General features: G+C 41.8%; 1 protein-coding gene across 3 annotated transcripts in view; it reads right to left on the bottom strand.

Moving 5' to 3' along the window:
* The window catches only part of LOC134345393 (GRB10-interacting GYF protein 2-like), a 194,989-nt gene that overhangs the window by 148,108 nt on the left and 20,124 nt on the right, over window positions 1-26,757 (bottom strand). For all 3 annotated transcript variants that reach the window (XM_063045984.1, XM_063045986.1, XM_063045985.1), the window contains exons 3-5: window positions 23,243-23,372; window positions 19,177-19,272; window positions 18,422-18,530 (exon numbers count right to left, since the gene is read on the bottom strand). In XM_063045984.1, the coding sequence (XP_062902054.1) occupies window positions 18,422-18,530; window positions 19,177-19,272; window positions 23,243-23,372 (335 nt within the window). The remainder of the gene's footprint in view (window positions 1-18,421; window positions 18,531-19,176; window positions 19,273-23,242; window positions 23,373-26,757) is intronic.

The raw sequence follows: 26,757 nt of genomic DNA, 5'->3' as shown, positions 1-26,757 counted from the left end.
AAGATACTATTTCCCCTACAAAACTGAACAAGTCTTTCATCCACTTTAACACAATGTTGGGGATGTACTGGTTTCCTATTTGTGTTTGATCCCTGAACAGGCAAACATAATACAATTTAGTCAGCAGGCTTCTCAGAGTATTGCACAGAAAGTAGAATCATCCTTGCACGTGCATTACCAAGTATTCCTTGAAAAACATCAAGCAATTGTGTAATCGGTTCAAAGGGCACTGTTTTGCAATGTTCTGTAGTGCATGACAGAATCTTTAGCCACAAAATATAAAAAAGAGAAAAAGATTCTGGAAATCATAAAAGGACTGCTGGAAAACACTCAGCAGGTCCGGCAGCATTTGTAGTTAAGAAAAACAAGAGACAACACTTCAAGCCAGTTTCTTGCTAGAACTGGGAAGGAGAAAAAAAAGTTAGCATCAAGAAATACATTTAAAAAAAAATAAAACAGTACTAGAAAAAACTCACAATCTTTGATCTCTCAAATAAAACATGCTAGCCAAAATTAACAAAAAGTTGTTAGAATTTTACCTAAATTATCACAATTCTTTCAACTGAAAATGTCCATTAAATCTAGTACAGAAATACATTCAAAACCATTTCCAGGGAAAATAAATGCGGGAAAGGGAATAATGAGAATGCTTTTGGAGCCAGAATGGATTTAATCAGCCTTTTTTCAATATTATAAGAAAAAAATAAAGACAATAGAGCAAACAAAAGAATTTTCCAATGCCATGATATATTGGGGTTGCAAAGTTACCACAGAAGTCTGGCTTCAAGCTCTGACGAACACAAGATAGATTTTTGATGCACCTTCAGAGTGGTTAGCCTAAGCAACAGGTCATGATCTACAATCATTTGATTTCTACTCTGCAGATATATGGAAGCTTCCATTTGTGCCTCTAAAAGGTTTGTGACTTTATTCTTTTGAAGGGCTTTGGATTTAACTGTCACCCAAAAGACAAAATCTCCAAACAGAATAGTACTCCCTCCGCAATGTGTTCAATTCTCCAGGTTTGCAACCACACATTTCAGTAATGAATACAGCCATTGAGCCAAAGTTCACAAGGTTGCAGTTTTCTTTTCAATGCTTTAAAAATCCAGTTAAGTTTCTAAAACTATAAATGATGAATGCTTGTTTTAATGTGAATTGTCCATGTTCTACAAGTTATCTCAATGGTGACACATAGTGGCATTACATTAGTACTACACATGAAAAGTTCAATATACATTCAATTCCAAACCCGTACAAAAGGTCTGAGGAAAAAAATTGTAAAGACCATAAGACACAGCAGCAGAATTAGGTCTTTCGACCCACTGAAATCATGGCTGATTTACTTTCCTTCTCGAGCACATTCTCCTGCTATATTCCCATAATTTTTGATGCCCTTACTAATCAAGAACCTATCAACCTGCTCTTCAAATATATCCAATGATTTGGCCTCCACAGTTGTCTATGGCAATGAACTCCACAGATTCACTACCCTTTGGCTAAAGAAATTCCTCCTAAGCTCTGTTCTAAAGGTACATTCTTCTATTCTGAGGCTGTGCCCACTGGTTGACTCCCCTTATTATTAGAAACATCTCCACATACATTCTATCTAAGCCATTCAATATTCTATATGTTTCAATGAGATCCCTCCCCCCACCCCCATTCTTTGAAACTGAAATGAGTACAGGCCAGAGCTGTCGAATGCTCCTCATGTGTTCCCTTGCCTTCCCAGGATCATTCTCGTCCACCTCCTCAAACATTCTCTAATGCCAGCACATCCTTTCCCAGATAGGGGGCGCAAAACTGCACACAATACTTCCAAGTACACCCTTTTAAGAGCTTCAACATTACATCCCTGCTTTTAAGATGGCATATTAAGGATGTACAGAAATGCTAGATGAATATCAAGCTTTCCTGTTGGTATCTTATTTCCTTTAGGTCTTCCATAATTATCGTGGAATCACTCAATGTCGTAACAATCAACCACTAGGCAGTTATAACTAATAAGGCCAATTCTGACATTTTCTTTTTGATAGGAGAGGAAGAAATTGTAGAACAGATATCGAGATATAAGCTAACGTGAAAGAATGTTACAAAACTCTGGTTAGGCCACACTTGGAGTACTGTGTCCAGTTCTGGGTGCCTCACTATAGGAAGGATGTGGAAGCATTGGAAAGGGTACAGAGGAGATTTACCAGGATGCTGCCTGGTTTAGAAAGTATGCATTATGATCAGAGATTAAGGGAGCTAGGGCTTTACTCTTTGGAGAGAAGGAGGATGAGAGGAGACATGATAGAGGTGTACAAGATGGTAAGAGGTGTACAAGATGGTAAGAGGAATAGATAGAGTGGATAGCTAGCGCCTCTTCCCCAGAGCACCACTGCTCAATACAAGAGGACATGGCTTTAAGGTAAGGGGTAGGAAGTTCAAGGGGGATATCAGAAGAAGGTTTTTTACTCAGAGAGTGGTTGGTGCATGGAATGCACTGCCCGAGTCAGTGGTGGAGGCAGATACACTAGTGAAATTTAAGAGACTACTAGACAGGTATATGGAGGAATTTAACGTGGGGGGGGTATATGGGAGGCAGGGTTTGAAGGTCGACACAACATTGTGGGCCGAAGGGCCTGTACTGCTCTGTACTATTGTAAAACAACAAATGATAATAATCCAAAAGTGGACAAATGAGTCTGCAAGGATATTGAAGATAAGAACTGAGAAAGAGAACTGACATGCCCATTTCACAAATTAATGTGGGAAGTGTGACTAACTGGGGTGGCATGGTAGTGTAGTGGTTATCACAGAATTATTACAGGACCAGCAACTCAGATTCAATTCCTCCCATCTATAAGGAATCTGTATGTGCTCCACATGACAGCATGGGTACTTCGGTTTTATCTCGCATTCGAAAAATATATGGGTTAGTAGGTTAGTTGTCAAATGGGTGTATCTGGGAAGTATGGGTTCACTGGGCTGGAAAGACCTGTTGCTGTGTTGTATCTCTAAATAAATTAAAAAATTTAAAAAATACTGAATAATAAGAATCAATCAAGTCCCACCACCCATAGTAGACATCTTTTTGTTTTACTTGATGACTCTAATGCCTTGTGGAATGTAAAGAAACAAGGGAATTGTGTGTATTGAGAATAAAGTCATTTTAATCTTTTTAACCCCTAAACTACTAACTGATCCATTAAATGCTTTTGACAAGACACTGATAAACTATTACTACATTGACAGAAAAAAATCTGCAGAAATAAATGTAATCATTCACTTTCTAGTAGTATTTGAGGGGCAGGGATTCAAGTTTTTGGATCATTGGGACCTCTTTTGGCGCAGGCGTGACCTGTACAAAAAGGACGGGTTACACTTGAATCCTAGGGGGACCAATATCCTGGCAGGGAGATTAGCAGGGGCTACTGAGGTGACTTTAAACTAGAATGGTTGGGGGGTGGGAATCAAATTAAAGAGGCTAGGCGTGAGGAGGTTAGTTCACAACAGGGGGATGGGAACCAGTGCAGAGAGACAGAGGGGTGTAAAGTGAGGGTAGAAGCAAAAAGTACTAAGGAGAAAAGTAAAAGTGGCAGGCCGACAAATCCAGGGCAAGCTTTAAAAAGGTCCACTTTTCAACATAATTGTATAAGGGCTGAGAGAGTTGTAAAAGAGCGCCTGAAGGCTTTGTGTGTCAATGCAAGGAGCATTCGTAATAAGGTGGATGAATTGAAAGTGCAGATTGTTATTAATGATTATGATATAGTTGGGATCACAGAGACATGGCTCCAGGGTGACCAGGGATGGGAGCTCAACGTTCAGGGATATTCAATATTCAGGAGGGATAGACATGAAGGAACGGGAGGTGGGGTGGCGTTGCTGGTTAAAGAAGAGATTAACGCAATAGAAAGGAAGGACATAAGCCGGGAAGATGTGGAATCGATATGGGTAGAGCTGCGTAACACTAAGGGGCAGAAGACGCTGGTGGGAGTTGTGTACAGGCCACCTAACAGTAGTAGTGAGGTCGGAGATGGTATTAAACAGGAAATTAGAAATGTGTGCAATAAAGGAACAGCAGTTATAATGGGTGACTTCAATCTACATGTAGATTGGGTGAACCAAATTGGTAAAGGTGCTGAGGAAGAGGAATTCTTGGAATGTATGCGGGATGGTTTTTTGAACCAGCATGTCGAGGAACCAACTAGAGAGCAGGCTATTCTGGACTGGGTTTTGAGCAATGAGGAAGGGTTAATTAGCGATCTTGTCGTGAGAGGCCCCTTGGGTAAGAGTGACCATAATATGCTGGAATTCTTCATTAAGATGGAGAGTGACATAGTTAATTCAGAAACAAAGGTTCTGAACTTAAAGAGGGGTAACTTTGAAGGTATGAGACTTGAATTAGCTAAGATAGACTGGCAAATGACACTTAAAGGATTGACAGTGGATATGCAATGGCAAGCATTTAAAGGTTGCATGGATGAACTACAACAATTGTTCATCCCAGTTTGGCAAAAGAATAAATCAAGGAAGGTAGTGCACCCGTGGCTGACAAGAGAAATTAGGGATACTATCAATTCCAAAGAAGAAGCATACAAATTAGCCAGAGAAAGTGGCTCACCTGAGGACTGGGAGAAATTCAGAGTTCAGCAGAGGAGGACAAAGGGCTTAATTAGGAAGGGGAAAAAAGATTATGAGAAAACTGGCGGTGAACATAAAAACTGACTGTAAAAGCTTTTATAGATATGTAAAAAGGAAAAGACTGGTAAAGACAAATGTAGGTCCCCTGCAGACAGAAACAGGTGAATTGATTATGGGGAGCAAGGACATGGCAGACCAATTGAATAATTACTTTGGTTCTGTCTTCACTAAGGAGGACATAAATAATCTTCCAGAAATAGTAGGGGACAGAGGGTCCAGTGAGATGGAGGAACTGAGCGAAATACATGTTAGTAGGGAAGTGGTGTTAGGTAAATTGAAGGGATTGAAGGCAGATAAATCCCCAGGGCCAGATGGTCTGCATCCTAGAGTGCTTAAGGAAGTAGCCCAAGAAATAGTGGATGCATTAGTGATAATTTTTCAAAACTCGTTAGACTCTGGACTAGTTCCTGAGGATTGGAGGGTGGCTAATGTAACTCCACTTTTTAAAAAAGGAGGGAGAGAGAAACTGGGGAATTATAGACCGGTTAGCCTAACGTCGGTGGTGGGGAAACTGCTGGAGTCAGTTATCAAGGATGTGATAACAGCACATTTGGAAAGCGGTGAAATCATCGGACAAAGTCAGCATGGATTTGTGAAAGGAAAATCATGTCTGACGAATCTCATAGAATTTTTTGAGGATGTAAGTCGTAGAGTGGATAGGGGAGAACCAGTGGATGTGGTATATTTGGATTTTCAAAAGGCTTTTGACAAGGTCCCACACAGGAGATTAGTGTGCAAACTTAAAGCACACGGTATTGGGGGTAAGGTATTGGTGTGGGTGGAGAATTGGTTAGCAGACAGGAAGCAAAGAGTGGGAATAAACGGGACCTTTTCAGAATGGCAGGCAGTGACTAGTGGGGTACCGCAAGGCTCAGTGCTGGGACCCCAGTTGTTTACAATATATATTAATGACTTGGATGAGGGAATTAAATGCAGCATCTCCAAGTTTGTGGATGACACGAAGCTGGGTGGCAGTGTTAGCTGTGAGGAGGATGCTAAGAGGATGCAGGGTGACTTGGATAGGTTGGGTGAGTGGGCAAATTCATGGCAGATGCAATTTAATGTGGATAAATGTGAAGTTATCCACTTTGGTGGCAAAAATAGGAAAACAGATTATTATCTGAATGCTGGCCGATTAGGAAAAGGGGAGGTGCAACAAGACCTGGGTGTCATTATACACCAGTCATTGAAAGTGGGCATGCAGGTACAGCAGGCGGTGAAAAAGGCGAATGGTATGCTGGCATTTATAGCGAGAGGATTCGAGTACAGGAGCAGGGAGGTACTACTGCAGTTGTACAAGGCCTTGGTGAGACCACACCTGGAGTATTGTGTGCAGTTTTGGTCCCCTAATCTGAGGAAAGACATCCTTGCCTTAGAGGGAGTACAAAGAAGGTTCACCAGATTGATTCCTGGGATGGCAGGACTTTCATATGAAGAAAGACTGGATGAACTGGGCTTGTACTCGTTGGAATTTAGAAGATTGAGGGGGGATCTGATTGAAACGTATAAAATCCTAAAGGCTAGATGCAGGAAGATTGTTCCCAATGTTGGGGAAGTCCAGAACGAGGGGCCACAGTTTGAGGATAGAGGGGAAGCCTTTTAGGACCCAGATTAGGAAAAACTTCTTCGCACAGAGAGTGGTGAATCTGTGGAATTCTCTGCCACAGGAAACAGTTGAGGCCAGTTCATTGGCTATATTTAAGAGGGAGTTAGATATGGCCCTTGTGGCTACGGGGGTCAGGGGGTATGGAGGGAAGGCTGGGGCGGGGTTCTGAGTTGGATGATCAGCCGTGATCATAATAAATGGCGGTGCAGGCTCGAAGGGCCAAATGGCCTACTCCTGCACCTATTTTCTATGTTTCTATGTTTCTATATGCTATTACGACAAATATTAAGAAATAATGGGTACCTACTATATTTATTCAATACATATCATTCTGGTATTTTCTAGAAACAAGTACTAAAAGGACACAAGGCCATTTTCTGGAAAGTTTTTATTGGACTCAGAAATTCAAAAACTTCAGGTACTCGACTTCTCCTGGAGCAATCAATGTGAATAGAAAGTGCAGTTAAATTAACAAGTACCCAGTAGTTCATATACGAGTGAAATGAAATATTGCAAACGATTGCTTGCTTAAAGCATTTTTTTTATTTTTGATGGTCAAACAATATAATCAAATATTTTAAACAGATAAACATACAAAAGTTGCTGCAGGAACTCAGCAAGTCAGGCAGCATCTATGGAGGGAAATAAACAGTCAACATTTCAGGCCAAAACCATTTTTCAGAACTGGAAAGGGAGGGGGCAGAAGCCAGAATAAGATGATGGGAAGAGGGGAAGGAGTATAAGCTGACAGGAGAAGCCAGTTAAGCAGGAAGGTGAGTGGGTGGGGGAAAAAGGGAATGAAGTGGGAAGCTGGAAGGTGATAGCTGGAAAATGTAAATGGCTTAAAAAGGAATCAGATACAAGAGTGGATCATGGGAGAAAGGGAAGGAGGAGAGGCACCAGAGGCAATTGATGGCTGGGTGAGAAGTGCGAGAGGGAATCCAGAATAGGGAATGGAAAAAGAGATAAGGGGAGGGAGGAGAATTACAGGAAGTTTGAAAAATCGACATTCATGCCACCAGATTGGAGGTTACCCAGACAGAATATAAGGTGTTACGCCTCCAACCTGAAAGTGGCCTCATCATAGCAGTAGAGGCCATAGACCAAAATAATGGAATGGGAATGAAAAGTTGAATTAAAATGGGTGATCACCAGGAAATCCGGACTGTTGTGGCAAATGGAGGAAACACACTCAATGAAGCAGTTTCCAATCTACATCGGGTCTCTCTGATGTAGAGGCCACATCAAGAGCATCAGAAACAATAGATGATCCCGACAGACTTGAAGGGCCGGAAGGACTGTTTGGGCCCTGAATGATGAGGGAGTAAGTTTAGGGTAGATATTGCACATGTCACACCTGCAGGAATAAGTGTCAGGAGAAAGATCAGCAGGGAGGAATGGAAAAGGGAGTCACATATTGAGCAATCCTTACAGAATGTGGAGGGGAGGCAAGCACCAACATCAACTTCCCCAACTTCCAGTAATTTCTCCCTCACCCCCGCCATTCTCCCTTTTTACATTACTCATTCTAGTTACCCTCTCTCATCTCTCCTCACCTGCCCATTGCTTCCCTCTAGTTCCTCCCTTTCTTCTCGAGCCATTGTTCCTCCTTCAGTTTATCTCTTCCATTTATCCCTCCTAGCTTCTTACATCATCGCTCCACCTACCCACCTTCTTCCTCAATTTATCTCAACTATCAACCTTCTAGCTTGTCCTCCTCCTTCCCCTCCTTATTCTAGCTTCGGTCCCTTCCTTTAAGGTCCCGATGAAGGGTCTTGGCCTGAAATGGCAACTGTTTATTCCCCTCCATAGATACTACCTGACTTACCGAGTTCCTCCAAAATTTTGTGTGTTGCTCAAGATTTCTAGCATCTGCAATATCTCGCGTTTCAAGCAGATAAGCTAATTGTATGAAAAAAGCTGCACAATTATTACCCGCACACTAAGTGAGTTACATCATTTTTTTGGGGGGGGGGCATACATAATTAAAATGAAAAATAAAACTTAATAAAAATCAGAAACTTATTGACAGTTGTCTCTAAAAACGCAAACACGAGGAAATCTGCAGATACCGGAAATTCAAGCAACACACACAAAATGCTGGTGGAACACAGCAGGCCAGGCAGCAGCTATAGGAAGAGGTAAGGTTGACGTTTCGGGCTGCGACCCTTTGTCGGGACTAACTGAAAGAAGAGATAGTAAGAGATCTGAAAGTGGGAGGGGGAGGGGGAGATCCGAAATGATAGGAGAAGACAGGAGGGGGAGGGATGGAGCCAAGAGCTGGACAGTTGATTGGCAAGGCTGGAGAAGGGAGAGGATCATGGGACGGGAGGCTTAGGGAGAAAGAAAAGGGGAGGGGAACATCACAAAAGTTAGAGAAGTCAATGTTCATGCCATCAGGTTGGAGGCTACCCAGATGGAATATAGGATGTTGTTCGTCCAACCTAAGTGTGGCTTCATCTTGACAGTAGATGAGGCCATGGATGGACATATCAGAATGGGAATGGGACGTGGAATTGAAATGTGTGGCCACTGGGAGATCCTGCTTTCTCTGGCGGACAGAGCGTAGGTGTTCAGCGTTTTCTCATTTTCTTTCCAAGTATTTTGTGCATCAGATGAGCTAATGCGTGTCCAAAAGCACTTCACACCTGCCTAAACCCTACTCCAAGGATTTTCCTGTCAACTAACAAAAACCCTACTCATCCAAGTCCCGACAATTCATCCCCATTCAATCCCACGTCCCTTCCTGGCAACACGTAACCTCAATCACTACGTGACATGGTTAGACTTGTATGGCATCTTTGTGCTCTGCAAATGTGAAACAAGCAATCACTGTTTAGTAATAGACAACGCAGAAATTTCTAGCAGCGTTCCATCAAAAAAAAATTGGTTCATCAGCCACATACTAACAGTTCAGCAAATCTAATCCTCATTGTTCAATTTTCTAAGCAAAAAAAAAACTATGAAATTGACATGGGTACAAATAGATAATGAGTTTTTTGGTTGAGTTACCCATTTGTGGAGTTTAATCAGGTCACTTTACATGGTAGGGCCCATGATGTAATTCAGGCATTAAATATTAGGAGCTGAACATAAAAAACGCTGCTAAATTACAACTGAAAATAACCAGTAAACAAGCAGGTAAACAACCTCTGTGGCATAAGACAGCAGGTCTCGTAGGATTGTATGGTAGTATTGTGGTTAGTACAATGCTTTACAGTACCAGCAACCTGGATTCAATTCCCACCACTGTCTGTAAGGAGTTTGTACATTCTCCCTATGACCATACGGGTTTCCTCCCACAGCCCAAAGATGTCCTGGTCAGTAGGTTAATTGGTCATTAAAACTGTCCCATGATTAGGCTAGGAATAAATTCAAGGATTGCTCAGCAGCACAGCTCAGAGAGCCAGAAGGGCCTATTCCATGATATTTTCAACAAAAGTGAGAGAATCAAAAATCACAAAGTGAGACAATACACAATAGAGATTACAAGAAAACTTATCTCCTATGATTTTCTCCAATTAAAAAAGCCCCTCATTCAGTAAACTGTGAAGAACAAATTTAAAATTGCAATAGTATACTGATATAGCCTAACCCTTTCACTGCACTAGTATTCTAATTTTAAAACCCACCCCAAACTTAGCAACGAACATGCATTTCTCCCAGATTTTCTTTTCTAAATCAAACTACCCTTGAGACCGACCTTAATCCTATCACAACCATTATCATCAAGTTTCCCTTCCTGGCACTCATGCTGAGTACTAGTACTCCTTTCTCTCATGAACAATGCCCTTCTCCTTCAAATGCTCCCTCATCACTCCTCTCATTTAAAAAAGGCAGTGACTGCCTCAGTCAATTATTTCCTTCTTTTCCCCCTCACCTCAAATGTGTTGCAACTTCAAGTACGTTGTTTTTTCAAATTTGCTTGAATGATTCACCCCAATCACATTTACAAGCATGCCACAATATCAAATCACCAGTTACCCATCATGAATGACACTGATATATATAGGCATCCGTTAGTTTCATGAGATGATAGATTTGCGTCTTCGAAGGATTCCAGGGGGCAGGCCTGGGCAAGGTTGTATGGAAGACCAGCAGTTGCCCATGCTGCAAGTCTCCCCTCCCCACACCACCAATGTTGTCCAAGGGAAGGGCATTAGGACCCATACAGCTTGACACCGGTGTCACAGAGCAATGCCTTGCTCAAGGACGCACACGCTGCCTCAGCCAAGGCTTGAACTAGCGACCTTCAAATCACGAGACAAACGCCTTAACCACCTGGCCATGCGCCAACTGATTATGATAAAGTTAATCTATTCTTTTTCATTATTCTCAACCACATTTAGCCTGCAACTCAGTTGAACACAAAATACCCTCCCCAACCTCTTCCCACCATCATCCAGCTGGGTATAACTGCACTCATCCAACTCTTGTCACAAAAATCCAGAAATGGCCTCTCTTTCTTCACTAAAGTATAACCTCAAACCTATCCATATTTATATTCTGTATCCTGTTCACATCAAATTCATACAATAATAAAGGTTCAACTTGCAAATGTCTCTACATTTTCAGATATCACAATTGATATAACATGGTATAAACAACGTTAGGGCATATTCTGGACTTGGGGTGTACAGCAAAATATTAGACCATAAGGCCAGAAGACATAGGAGCAGAAGTATGCTATTTGGCCCATCAAGTCTGCTCCACCATTCAATCATAGCTGATCCTTTTTCCCCCTCCTCAGGCTCACTCTCTGGCCTTCTCCCTGTTACCTTTGATGCTGTGGCCAATCAAGAACCTATCAGTCTGAGCCTTAAATACACCCAATGACCTGGCCTCCACAGCTGGCTGTGGTAACAAATTCATCACCCCCTGGCCAAAGAAATTTCTCCACATCTGTTTTAAATGGATGTCTCTATCCTGAGGCTGTGCCCTGTCTAGGCCTTTCCACATCTACTCTTTCTAGGCCTTCAACATTCAAAAGGTTTCCATGAGATTCCCCCTCTTCTAAATTCCAACAAGTACAGGCCCAAAGCCATCAAATGTTCCTGATAACCCTTTCATTTCCAGAATAATCCTTGTGAACCTCCTCTGAACCCTCTCCAATGCCAGCAAATCTTTTCTTTCATAAGGAGCCCAAATCTGTTCACAATACTCAAGGTGGGGCCTCACCAGTCCCTTATAAAGCCTCAGCATCACATCCTTGCACTTATATTCTAGACCTCTTGAAATAAATGCTAACATGGCATTTGTCTTCCTCACCACTGACTCAGCCTGCAAGTTAACCTTGAGGGTGTTCTGCAAAAGGACTCCCAAGTCCCTTTGCATCTTAGATTTTTGGATTTTCTCCCCATTTACGAAATAGTCTGCACATTTATTTCTTTTACCAAAGTGCCTGACCATGCATTTTCCAACACTGTATTTCATTTACCACTTTCTTGCCCATTCTCCTACTCCAAGTTCTTCTGCATCCTTCCTGTTTCCTCAACACTATCTGCCCCTCCACTAATCCTCATATCATCTGCAAACTTGGCAACAAAGCCATCTATTCCATCATCTAAATAACTAATATAACACTGATCCCTGTGAAACACCACAAGTCGCTGGCAGCCAAGCAGAAAAGAATCCCTTTATTCCCACTCACTGCCTCCTACCAATTAACATAGAAACATAGAAAATAGGTGCAGGAGTAGGCCATTCGGCCCTTCGAGCCTGCACCGCCATTTATTATGATCATGGCTGATCATCCAACTCAGAACCCCGCCCCAGCCTTCCCTCCATACCCCCTGACCCCCGTAGCCACAAGGGCCATATCTAACTCCCTCTTAAATATAGCCAATGAACTGGCCTCAACTGTTTCCTGTGGCAGAGAATTCCACAGATTCACCACTCTCTGTGTGAAGAAGTTTTTCCTAATCTCGGTCCTAAAAGGATTCCCCTCTATCCTCAAACTGTGGCCCCTCGTTCTGGATTTCCCCAACATCGGGAACAATCTTCCCGCATCTAGCCTGTCCAATCCCTTTAGGATCTTATACATTTCAATCAGATCCCCCCTCAATCTTCTAAATTCCAACGAGTACAAGCCCAGTTCATCCAGTCTTTCTTCATATGAAAGTCCTGCCATCCCAGGAATCAATCTGGTGAACCTTCTTTGTACTCCCTCTAAGGCAAGGATGTCTTTCCTCAGAATAGGGGACCAAAACTGCACACAATACTCCAGGTGTGGTCTCACCAAGGGCTTGTACAACTGCAGTAGTACCTCCCTGCTCCTGTACTCGAATCCTCTCGCTATAAATGCCAGCATACCATTCGCCTTTTTCACCGCCTGCTGTACCTGCATGCCCACTTTCAATGACTGGTGTATAATGACACCCAGGTCTCGTTGCACCTCCCCTTTTCCTAATCGGCCACCATTCAGATAATAATCTGTTTTCCTATTTTTGCCACCAAAGTGGATAACTTCACATTTATCCACATTAAACTGCATCTGCCATGAATTTGCCCACTCACCCAACCTATCCAAGTCACCCTGCATCCTCTTAGCATCCTCCTCACAGCTAACACTGCCACCCAGCTTCGTGTCATCCGCAAACTTGAAGATGCTGCATTTAATTCCCTCATCCAAGTCATTAATATATATTGTAAACAACTGGGTCCCAGCTCTGAGCCTTGCGGTACCCCACTAGTCACCACCTGCCATTCTGAAAAGGTCCCGTTTATTCTCACTCTTTGCTTCCTGTCTGCTAACCAATTCTCCACCCACACCAATACCTTACCCCCAATACCGTGTGCTTTAAGTTTGCACACTAATCTCCTGTGTGGGACCTTGTCAAAAGCCTTTTGAAAACCCAAATATACCACATCCACTGGTTCTCCCCTATCCACTCTACTAGTTACATCATAATTGGCCAATGTTCTAACCATGCTAGTAATTCCCATGCAATATCATGGGCTCTTAGCTTGGGAAGCAGCCTCAAGTGTGGCACCGTGTCAAAGGCCTTCTGTAACATCCACTGCATCCCCTTTATCTACCCTACTTGTAATCTCCTCAAGGAACTCCAACAGGTTTGTCAGGCAGGATTTTCTCCGGAGGAAACCATGCTGACTTTGTACCACCTTGTCCTGTGTCAAGAAGTACTCCATAACCTCACCCTTAACAAACTACTCTAACGTCTTCCCAACCACATAGGTCAGGGTAACTGGTCTATAATTTCCTTTCTGCTGCCCTCCTCCTTTCTTAAAGAGTGGAGTGAAGTCCTCCGAAACCACACCAGAGTCCAATGATTTTTGAAAGATCATTCCTAACGTCTCCACAATCTCTACCACTACCCCTTTCAGAACCCTAGGGTGCAGTTCATCTGGTCCGGGTGACTTACGCACTTTAGGCCTTTCAGTTTTTTGAGCACTTTCTCCCTTGTAATAGTAACTACACTCACTTCTCTTCCCTCACACTCTACAACATCTGACACACTGCTAGTGCCTTCCATAGTGAAGACTGATGCAAAGTATTTATTTAGTTCATCTGCCATCTTCTTGGCCCCTGTTATTATTTCTCTGGCCTCATTTTCTAGCAGTCCTATGTCCACTTTCATCTTATTTTCTATATACTTGAAAAAGCTTTTTCTATCCACTTTGATATTGTTTGCTAGCTTGCTTTCATATTTCATCTTTTCCCTTCGAATACCTCTTTTACTTGCTTTCTGTAGGCTTTTAAAAGCTTTCCATTCCTTCATCTTCCTGCTAACTTTTGCTTTGTTGTATGCCCTCTCTTTACCTTTTCATTAGCTTTGACATCCCTCTGAGCTACAGTTGTACTATTTTGCCATTTGAGTATCTGTTTTTGGAATGCACCTACCATGCACCTTCCTCATTTTTCCAGAAACTCAAACCATTGCTACTCTGCTGTCATCCCTGCCAGCATCTCCTTCAGTTAGTCCTGACGAAGGGTCTCGGCCTGAAACGTCGACTGCGCCTCTTCCTATAGATGCTGCTTGGCCTGCTGCGTTCACCAGCAACTTTGATGTGTGTTGCTTGAATTTCCAGCATCTGCAGAATTCCTGTTGTTAGCATCTCCTTCCAATTTACTTTGGCCAACTCCTCTCTCATATCACTGTAATTTCCTTTACTCTACTGAAATACTGCTATGTCAGACTTTATCAAATTTCAAGTTGATCTCAATTACATTGTGATCACTGCCTCCTAAGAGTTCCATTACCTTAACCTCCCTAATCACCTTCGGTTCATTACATAACACCCAATCTAATATAGCTGATCCCTTAGAAGGCTAAACTACAAAACAGCTCTAAAAAGCCATCTTGTATGCATTCAACAAACCCACCCTTGAGATCCATTATCAACTTAACTTTCCCAATCTAACTGCATGTTAAAATCTCCCATGACTATTATAACATTGACCTCTGGACACACCTTTTCTATTTCCCATTTCAATCTGTAGTCCGCATCCCAGCTATTGTTTGGAGGCCATCAGGTTCCTTTCACCGTTGAAGTTTCTTCACTCAACCAACAAGGATTCGAAATCTTTTGATCCCATGTCACATCTTTCTAATGATTTGATGCCATTCTTTACCACCAGAACCTCACCATCCCCTCTGTCTACCTTCCTATCCCTACAATACAACATGTAACCTTGGACATTCAGCTCCCAACTTCAACCATCCTTCAGCCACAATTCAGTAATGGCCACAACATCATACCCAATAATCTGTAAAAGTGCAACAAGATCATTCACCTTATTTCTTATACTCCCATGCATCGAGATATAACACTTTTGAGTACTCTATTTGCTACCTTTTTTGATTCTGCATCCCTAATGTTCTGACATTCATCCTACTGGCTGCAATTTTGTCCTAACATCTACCGGCCCTTTCTGACAGTCTGACTGCACGCTATCTTTGCTTTTTTTACCATTCATTCCATCCTGAGTCCCTTCACTCCAGTTTCTATCCCCCTGCCATATTAGTTTAAACCCTCCCCAACAGCTCTAACAAAACTACCTGTGAGAATATTGCCCACCCCCCTTGGGTTCAGGTGCAACCTGTCCCTTTTGTACAGGTCATACTTCCCCCAGAGATCCCAATGATCCAAAAACCTGAAGCCATTCCCCCCACACCAGCTTCTCAACCACCCACTTATACTTTATTGTCGCCACACAATTAATACTAGAACGTACAATCATCACAGCAATATTTGATTCTGCGCTTCCCACTCCCTGGTTTACAAATATTAAATTAAAAATAGTAAAAATTAGTAAATATTAAAAATTTAAATTATAAATCATAAATAGGAAATAGAAAAATGGAAAGTAAGGTAGTGCAAAAAAAAAAAGAGGCAGGTCCGGATATTTGGAGGGTACGGCCCAGATCCGGGTCAGGATCCGTTCAGCAGTCTTATCACAGTTGGTAAGAAGCTGTTCCCAAATCTGGCCATACGAATCTTCAAGCTCCTGAGCCTTCTCCCGAAGGGAAGAGGGACGAAAATGTGTTGGCTGGGTGGGTCGTGTCCTTGATTATCCTGGCAGCACTGCTCCGACAGCGTGCAGTGTAAAGTGAGTCCAAAGACAGAAGAATGGTTTGTGTGATTTGCTGCGCCATGTTCAAGATCTTCTGCAGCTTCTTTCGGTCTTGGACAGGACAACTTCCATACCAAGTTGTGATGCACCCGAAAAGAATGCTTTCTACAGTGCATCTATAAAAATTAGTGAGTGTTTTAGGGGACAGGCCAAATTTCTTCAGTTTTCTCAGGAAGCAAAGGCGCTGGTGGGCCTTCTTGGCAGTGAACTCTGCCTGGTTGGACCAAGTCAGGTCATTTGTGATATTGACCGCGAGGAAGTTAAAGCTTTTGACCTGTTCCACTTGCGCACCACTGATGTAAATTGGGTCATGTGGTCCGCTACTCCTTCTGAAGTCAACAACCAATTCCTTCGTCTTGCTGACGTTGAGGGATAGGTTATTGTCTTCGCACCATGCCACTTGGTTCTTAATTTCCTCTCCGTACTCAACCTCATCATTACCCGAGATACCGTCTACAATTGTTGTGTCATCAGTAAACTTATATATTGAGTTCGATGGAAACTTGGCTACACAATCATGGGTGTACAGTGAGTACAGCAGGGGGCTGAGTACACAGCCTTGTGGGGCACCTGTGCTCAGAGTGATTGTAGAGGAGAGCTTGTCCCCTATTTTACAGCTTGGGTCCTGTCTGTGAGGAAGTTGAAGATACAGCTGCAGATCTGAGTGCTAAAGCCCAGGTTCCAGAGCTTAGGAATCAGTTTATTTGGAATGATGGTATTAAAGGCAGAGCTGTAGTCAATGAAAAGGAGCCTTACATATGCGTCTTTATTCTCCTGGTGTTCTAAGGAGGAATGAAGGGGCAGAAAGATGGCATCTGCCGTTGACCTGATGCTCCGGTAAGCGAATTGCAAAGCGTTGAGGTTGACCGGTAGGCTGTGGTTGATGTGTACCATAACCAATTGCTTGAAGCACTTCATAGCAATTGATGTCAGAACCACAGGTCGATAGTTATTCAGGCATGCCACCTTGCTCTTCTTCAGCACTGGGATCATTGTTGCCTTCGTAAAACATGAGGGGATCTTACGCTGAAGCAAGGAGCAGTTGAAGATGTCAGCAAACACTCCAGCTAGCTTGCCTGCACAGGCGAAATCATGTGCCAAATCATCCTGTTTCTACCCTCACTGGTGGCGTGGCACAGGTAGCAATCCAGAAATGTCTACTGGGAGGTCCTCCTCCTCAGCTTTCTGCCTAGCTCTCTAAATTCTCTCTTCAGGACCTCATTACTTTTCCTTCCTACGTCATTAGTACCAATACGTACCAAGACATCTGGCTGGTCTCCCCTCCAAAATGTTGTGGACCCAATTTGAGACTTCCCTGATCCTGGCACCTGGGAGGCAAAATACCATCTGGGTATCCCATGCACATCCACAGAAACTTCAGCAATCTCTAGGCCTGAACATGGACTGTATATTAAATAGAGAATGCAATTCTGGACAACAGGTTCCTAGAGCTGTGAACAATAGTTAATTGAAAACCCATACAATATTGACTAACATTCATTTTGGGAGGCAGAATAGGCGTGAAAGTTGTATGTAATTCAAAAAAAAACATTGTAGATGCATTGTAAATACAGAATTGTATTTTGATCTTTAGCATATAAAATGCCATGCAATATTAGGTCGAACAAGCCTCTTCCTCTGAAAGGGTCTCAATATGATGCCTGTTGTGTCTCATTTTATCAAACAAAATGCTAGTTCATATCTAACCTGCTGGGTCTCTCCGGTGAATTTGTTCACATTACAGCAAATAGGAAAAATTTCCTCCAAATGAACATTCATTAGAGCAATCACCATTATTGGCCCACATCACTAATGACATTCCTTCCCCTTGGATTTACCATTAACAAGACTGTTTGCCACCTGATGCTAAGATAAGTTTCACACTAGTACTTGAGCCATTAAGATTTACTTATTTCTATCTCTGTAGTAATGCCCAGTTGCACCTAAAACTCTTTTATTTGGTCAATTTCCAACTATTCTAATACATTGCTACTCAACCTCATTTTTACTATTCAAAACTCTGCTCGTCAGCAACTTACCTACAGTAGCATCAAGCCCTCTTTGCACGAAGTTGTGCTGTCTAATCTTAGCAATGCACCCGTTTTTAAATCCTCTCCCTCATCCTCTGCATTGTCTCAGTTCCTTTGTCATTTCCCCCATTCACAGTGGCATCCCCACCTCAATTATGATAGTTTCCGAATTTAACTGCTCCAACATTAGCAGCTATGCCTTCACTGTTGAGGAATTAATTTCTGAATGCCTCCAGTAAAAAAAAGATAATCATCTCTTTTCATTTGTGAAACTCCCCTCAAACCTACCTCTTCAAATTACTTGGTCATCTACACCCCGCCCCCCACAAAATATTGCTGCGTTACTATGAAATAATAATGGTGGTATTAAAGCAGATACTCTAACAATTACTTCATCACTCTGAAGCATACATATGCATTAATCTATAAATCATCAAACCCATTAAGTGGGTATCTATCAACTGACAACCTCAAACACTGGATGCTTAAATTTATTATGCTTACCTCTACCTCTTGAGGAACTTCTACCTCTTGCCGCCCCTACCACTGTTCCTCCACCTCGTCCCATTAACCTTAGGACTGCTGCACTATTTACAGACATGGAAAAATTTCTCTGGAGGGTTTAAACAAAGAACAAAAATCAACCATTTAAAAAGACATAGGAATACAAATCATCCACAGAACTGCAAGGGCTCAATAAATCTTTCCAAGCCTAACACAAGAAACACCTAAAATCTAAATATGACATAACAAAATTACTTTGCTATAGCATACCTATACACTACATGCAGGTTTGATACCTGTATATATGCATCACTACAATATACTACTGTGTGGCCCTAGTTACTCCATTCTTCTCACTTGATTAACTGGACCAATAAATGCATTACTATTTTAATAACTGCTGCATCCAAAATGGATTCAATGGCAAAGTCATTATTTACTGCACATTCCTAAATGTCATCAAGGTGGCAAACTAATTAAAGTATTCCAACATTACTACATAGGGAACCCGATGGCTTTGACCAGTAATATGATAAAACTTCATGTCTAAGTTAAGATTGCATGCAACTTGGAGGCATTGATGCTGACCAAGTATAAACTTGAAACACAAATGAAACTGAAGTAACTGAACACCATTCTTTAAAACTATGAACAAAAATGTTTGAGAAAGATTTCTATGCAGAGTTATCCAAAGATAGATATGATGTTTTAATGCTAACATAAGTAATCATTTGCTTACTGTTATAGCTATCTACCTGTTCTTCTTCTGTAAAAGGTACAAGTGCTAAAGGTGGCAGGGGCTCCTCTTGCAAAATAGGTAGAAACTCTTTATCAGATAGATCTACAGGAACCTAAAGTACACAAAACAGAGAATTAAAGCAGCTAAAATGAAACATACCATCATACCATTTCCTTTTTCCAAAATACTGTGGAGTAAAACACTACAGAATTTGAAACATCACCATAATTCAATGTACTAGCTTAGAGTAGAAACAAAAGCCAGGCAGTAATTTTACAATGCTCAAAAAATTGTAGACATTACAAGATCAAAGGCGGGCTTAAACATATGCAGCAACAATATCGAACTTAAAAATAGTGTAACAAAATTACTTTCATTTTGGCATTTTTATAAAAACATTAAACATACATATACCTTCCAATTATATTACAAGCAAAGTATTGATATATCAGTGCTTGCTAATGCTTGTTTCCACTAGTTAACCAGCATGACAAGAATAATACAAGTACTGAGTCAATTTATTTATTCACCACTAAGACAGTTGAACAATTTAATGGTTACTGAAATGCAAAAATGGAACAGACAGGAAATGAAATTCAAGGTACTACTCCTAATTAATCTGAAACTTTACAAGTTCCAGATGAGAAATTTTTCTATCATCTAACTTTGCTGCATTGCCAAAACTCTTTAGCTACAGTGCCTTTAAAAAGTATTCCCCCCCACCCCCGGAAGTTTTCATGTTTTGTTTTACGACATTGAATCACAGTGGATTTAATTTGGCTTTTTTTTGACACTGATCCAACAGAGAAAGACTTTTGTGTCAAAGTGAAAACAGATCTCTACAAAGTGATCTAAATCAATTACAGATATAAAACACAAAATAATCGATTGCACAAGTCCCTTCAAGTCAGTATTTAGTAAATCCACCTTTGGTCGCAATTACAGCCTTGATTCTGTGTGGATAGGTCTTTATCAGCTGTGCACATCTAGACACTGCAACTTTCCCCATTCTTCTTTACAAACTACTCAAGTTCTGAGAGATTGTATAGAGATCGTGAATGAACAATCCTCTTCAAGTCCAGCCACAAATTCTCAATTGGATTGAAGTCTGGACTCTGGCATAACCACTGCAAGATATTAACTTAGTTGTTTTTAAGCCATTCCTGTATAGCTTTGGCTTTATGCTTGGAGTCATTGTCTTGCTGGAAAACAAATCTTCTCCCAAGTTACAGTTCTCTTGCAGACAGCATCAGGTTTTCCCCCAGGATTTCCCTGTAATTTGTTGCATTCATTTTACCCTCTACCTTCATAAGTGTTCCAGGGCCTGCTGCACTGAAGCATCCCCACAGCATGATGCAGCTACCACCATGCGTCACGGTAAAGATGGTGTGTTTTTGATGATATGCAGTTTTTGGCTTATGACAAATATAGCATTTAGTCTGATGAACAAAAAGCTCAATTTTGGTTTTATCAGACCATAGGACACTCTTACAGCTGACTTCAGAGTCTCTCACATGTCTTCTAGCAAACTCCAACTGAGATTTCATAAGTTTTTTTTCAATAATGGGTTTTCTGTGCTACTCTCTCATAAAGCTGCGACAGGTGATGCACCCGGGCAACAGTTGTTGTTTGCGCAGTCTCTCACATCTCAGCCAATGAAGCTTGTAACTCCTCCAGAGTTGTCGTAGGTCTCTTGGTGGCCTCCCTCGTGAGTCCCCTTCATGCATAGTCACTCAGTTTTCAAGGACGGCCTGCTCCAGGCAGATTTACAGCTCAGCCATATTCTTTCCATTTCTTGATGACTGATTTAACTGTACGCCTACGGATATTCAGTGACTTGGAAATTTTCTTGTATCCATCTCCTGACTTGTGCTTTTCAATAACCTTTTTGTAGGGTTGCTTGGAGTGTTCTTTTGTCTTCTTGGTATAGTTTTTGCCAGGATACTGACTCGCCAGTAGTTGGACCTTACAAATACAGGTGTATTTTTACTGCAATCAAGTGAAACACCTGTCTCAAAAAACAAATATCCATGTAAATAACTATATGTCTTTTAAAACCAATCGGCTACACCAGTGTTGATTTAGTGTGTCATATTAAAAGGGGGTGAATACAGTTTTCCCCTGCCATCCAAAGGTAGTGCGTTCCTATGAAACGGTTCGTAAGCCGGAATGTCGTAAAGCGAAGAAGCAATTACCATTTATTTATATGGGAAAAATTTGTGAGCATTCGCAGACCCAAAAATAACCTACCAAATTATGCCAAATAACACATAAAACCTATAATAACAGTAACATATCGTAAAAGCAGGCATTATATGATACACAGCCTATATAAAGTAGAAATACTTCTCTACAATCACTGCAATGTCTACAATCGTTCTCCGTCGCAAAAATTTCACGCAAGCACTCTCAGCAGAAACACTCTCTCCAGTAACCTTTAAGCTCTGAAGCTGCCAAATCATACCAAATAACGCATAAAAATACACAGCCTATATAAAGTAGAAATAATGTATGTACAGTCTAGTATCACTCACGGGAATCGAGAAGTCAGCACCGAGCACACTGATGATGGTGTGCTAGACTGAGTCGTCAGAGGTTGGGGTGGTGCAGTGGCCCCCACCCTCCAGGTCGCAGACCGATACCGATCCCTGAAGCATGCAAGGGTACAGCTGTGGCCGGGACGCACCCAGCACATCTTTAAGAAAAAAGCCAAAATAAACAAGCTAATTGATTAGGTGCCACCCAGCACGCAAATGTCGGCCCAGACCAGAGGCAACGCAATGGGCAATCGCCTCTGATCTGGGCTGACACTTACGTGCCGGGCAGCACGTAATTAATTAGCTTGCTTATTTCAGCTTTTTTCTTAAAGATATGCTGGGTGCGTCCCAGCTACCACTGCATTCTCCGCGGCAATGTATCGGTCCGCATCCCGGGGGTTGGGGTGGTGGGACACTGGGATGTCATCTCATCGTCAATCAGGGCAGGCAGGTCATCTTCTTCTATGTCTGCCTGCCTTGATGTCGAAGGTCGAGGTTTGTCGTCTGCTGTGGCTGATTGGAAGGCTTGCCTGACTGCTTAGCCTCGCGCATTTTTCTATCATACAGTTCTTTGTAAGCACTCAAACCATCCTGAAAATATGCCCTAAACTGACGTACCCTTTCAAAATTAAAGTCGTACTTTATCATTGCAGTGAAAATCTCATGCAGTTGCTTCACGTTCAGTTCCTGGACAACTTCACTTTCGGTCTGTTCGCGACTGCATTCAGTTTCGATTGTTATCCTTTCCTCTTCCAATTGCATCAGCTCTTCATCTATCAGTTCTTGGTCAAGAGATGACAAAACCTCTTCAACATCATCAATTTCCACAAGCCAAACTCACTTTGTCCTTACTTCGTTCACCACGATCGAAATGCATAATTATGCCTAGTTTTACACTAAGTGTAACACCCTTACGAGTACTTTTAGGCTTTTCCGATACCTTAGAACTCATTTTGTTAACGGCTGCTCAAAATAAATCGACATAAAGCACAGATGCTCATAGGCACGTGTTTAAGCAATGTCAGCCAGAATACAGTTCCAGGGGAGGAGCTTGGCTGCTCGGGGCGCATGCTGCTTTTTTTTCACACGCTGCCTTTTTTCGTAACAGTGAAAACACCTTCTGTTAGCGAAAACAGGTAACTAATGTAGGTCTTTCGCAACAGTGAGGTTTCGTAAAGTGAACGTTCAAAAAGCGGGGGACATGTACTTATGCAATCATTTTGTGTTTTATATTTGTAATTAATTTAGATCACATTGTAGAAATCTGTTTTCACTTTGACATGAAAGATTCATTTTCTGTTGATCAGTGTCAAAAAAGCCAAATTAAATCCACTGTGATTCAGTGTTGTAAAACAATTAAATGAGAACTTCATGTGGGGGCGAATTCTTTTTATAGGCACTGTATATTCTATCAAAGATCATATTTCTATTTTCAAAATACAAGTATTCCTAAGGATTATTTTATCCAAGTGACCATTTTACAAGTTTTTAATTCCAGTATTTAACAAATGGCTGACATATGCTGATGAATCAACAACTACATACCTTAACATCCTTTATATAAAGTGCTAGCATTTCTTCCCTCCCATAACGGTAATCTGCCAACTTATACTTTGGCAACGCTGGTGAGAGGGGTGGAGAGGTAATACTCCCACCACTTGACAATGCACGGAGCCTGAGGGAAAAGAAAACACTTATCCTTAGCAAAAAAGATACTAGCTCTCGTCTATTTAATTAATTGGAGATATTAAATATATGAAATACACAATTAGTGTCATCACAAAACAAAAATCAAATATTTAATGTTTGAAAATGATTGTTCTCCACTGATTGCAGTGAGTTAAATATAAATTGTGGATCAAATCAACTGAATTACCATCGCAGTACTGTTACCTAGTTTGATCAAAAGTGGATTTTACACAATTATCTCCACTTCTATTGACAATTCTGTCACTAATGTCATCCTTACATTAACAAAGCCATTTCAGGAAAGTCATTTCTTCTTGTATTATACTATTCTATAAAACCCTTACACCTCATCAACCCTCCTTGTTGCTTACTCAATTAAAAAATCACAGGTTAAAAACAATTTTCCTTTATCAATCTTCACCTGCACCCTTCCAAATAAAGGCTTATACTGACTGTTACCTCAGATTTTCCCAAGTTGGCAAATCACTCCTTCACATACTAAACAATGGTACAACATCTGAGAAGTCTTCTGACTTTCTGACACCATTCCCATACTCAGACAGGTTTGAAATTGAAGATTAGAGGCTCCCTGATTTCCACCCTTGCTTCTTGTAACTGCTTAGATTTACTTCACGTAGTAGACCTGTCACAAATGCTTAACTCAATAATGCTTCCTCTATGAACACTTTCAATATCACACTACTTAACTGCATCAGCAGCTTCCCACCCACCCACCCCACTAAGTTTCCAATGAAAGACCTTGACATCATGGTATCAAGAACCATGCCAATATCCTCAGACCTCACAAACAGGTTATCTTTTTGGTCCTCAACAACTGTCTTAAATAATAATACATAGAAACATAGAAAACCTATAGCACAATACAGGGCCTTCAGAGCACAATACAGAGCCGAACATCTACTTACTTCAGAAATTACTGAATGTTACCCATAGCCCTCTATTTTTCTAAGCTCCATGTACCTATCCAGCAGTCTCTTAAAAGATCCTATCGTATCCGCCTCCACCACCGTCACTTGCAGCCTATTCCACGCACTCACCTCTTTCTGCGTAAACAACTTAACCCTGACATCTCCTCTGTACCTACTTCCACGCACCTTAAAACTGTGCCCTCTCATGTTAGCCATTTCAGCCCTGAGAAAAAGCCTCTGACTATCCACATGATCAATGCCTCTGATCATCTTATAGACACCTCTAACAGGTCACCTGTTATCCTCCGTCGCTCCAAGGAGAAAAGGCCGAGTTCACTCAACCGATTCTCATAAGGTATGCTCCCCAATCCAGCAACATCCTTGTAAATCTCCTCTGCACCCTTTCTATAGTTTCCAAATCCTCCCTGTAGTGAGGTGACCAGACTGAGAACACTTGTCCAAGCGGGGTCTGACCAGGGTCCGAGATAGTTGTAACATAACCTCTTGGCTCTTAAACTCAATCCCACTGTTGATGAAGGCCAATGCACTGTATGCCTTCTTAACCACAGAGTCAAGCTGCGCAGCAGCTTTGAGTATCCTATGGACTCAGACCCCAAGATTGCTCTGATCCTCCATACTGCTAAGAGTCTAAGCATCCCAGAGTGCTTAAGGAAGTAGTCCAAGAAATAGTGGATGCATTAGTGAAGATTGTGGGGTGACCTAATTGTAAATTATCGAATCGTGAAAGGCCTTGATAGTATGAATGTGGAGAGAATGCTTACTATGGTGGGAGAGTCCAAGACCAGAGGACACAGCCTCAGAATAGAGCAGCGACCTTTTAGAACAGAGAATTGGTTGGCAGACAGGAAGCAAAGAGTGGGAAAAAATAGGACCTTTTCGGAATGGCAGGCAGTGACTAGTGGGGTACCGCAAGGCTCAGTGCTGGGACCCCAGTTGTTTACAATATATATTAATGACTTAGACGAGGGAATTAAGCGCAGCATCTCCAAGTTTGCGAATGACACAAAGCTGGGCGGCAGTGTTAGCTGTGAGGAGGATGCTAAGAGGATGCAGGGTGACTTGGATAGGTTAGGTGAGTGGGCAAATTCACGGCAGATACAATTTAATGTGGATAAATGTCAGGTTATCCACTTTGGTGGCAAGAATAGGAAAACAGATGAATGCTGGCCGATTAGGAAAAGGGGAGCTGCAATGAGACCTGGATGTCATTGTACACCAGTCATTGAAAGTGGGCATGCAGGTACAGCAGGCGGTGAAAAAAGCAAATGGTATGCTGGCATTCATAGCAAGAGGATTCGAGTACAGGAGCAGGGAGGTACTACTGCAGTTGTACAAGGCCTTGGTGAGACCACACCTGGAGTATTGTGTGCAGTTTTGGTCCCCTAATCTGAGGAAAGCCATTCATGCTATAGAGGGAGTACAAAGAAGGTTCAGCAGATTGATTCCTGGGATGGCAGGACTTTCATATGATGAAAGACTGGATCAACTAGGCTTATATTCTCTGGAATTTAGAAGATGGGGGGGGGGATCTGATTGAAACGTATAAAATTCTAGAGGGATTGGACAGGCTAGATGCAGGAAGATTGTTCCCGATGTTGGGGAAGTCCAGAACGAGGGGTCACAGTTTGAGGATAAAGGGGAAGCCTTTTAGGACTGAGATGAGGAAAAACTTCTTCACACAGAGAATGGTGAATCTGTGGAATTCTCTGCCACAAGAAACAGTTGAGGCCAGTTCACTGGCTATATTTAAGAGGGAGTTAGATATGGCCCTTGTGGCTAAAGGGATCAGGGGGTATGGAGATAAGGCAGGTACAGGGTCCTGAGTTGGATGATCAGCCATGATCGTACTGAATGGCGGTGCAGGCTCGAAGGCCGAATGGTCTACTCTTGCACCTATTTTCTATGTTTCTATTAATACTATATTCTGCCATCATATCTGACCTACCAAAATGAACCATCTCACACTTATCTGGGTTGAACTCCATCTGCCACTTCTCAGCCCAGTTTTGTGTCCTATTCTGCAGGCTATTCTGGACTGGGTTTTGAGCAATGAGGAAGGGTTAATTAGCGATCTTGTCGTGAGAGGCCCCTTGGGTAAGAGTGACCATAATATGCTGGAATTCTTCATTAAGATGGAGAGTGACATAGTTAATTCAGAAACAAAGGTTCTGAACTTAAAGAGGGGTAACTTTGAAGGTATGAGACGTGAAGTAGCTAAGATAGACTGGCAAATGACACTTAAAGGATTGACGGTGGATATGCAATGGCAAGCATTTAAAGGTTGCATGGATGAACTACAACAATTGTTCATCCCAGTTTGGCAAAAGAATAAATCAAGGAAGGTAGTGCACCCGTGGCTGACAAGAGAAATTAGGGATACTATCAATTCCAAAGAAGTAGCATACAAATTAGCCAGAGAAA

Source organism: Mobula hypostoma, chromosome 4 (assembly GCF_963921235.1).
Source record: "Mobula hypostoma chromosome 4, sMobHyp1.1, whole genome shotgun sequence".
Taxonomy (NCBI): domain Eukaryota; kingdom Metazoa; phylum Chordata; class Chondrichthyes; order Myliobatiformes; family Myliobatidae; genus Mobula; species Mobula hypostoma.
The sequence above is the reverse complement of the archived record's forward strand: the minus strand, read 5'-3'. Positions and strand labels throughout refer to the sequence as shown.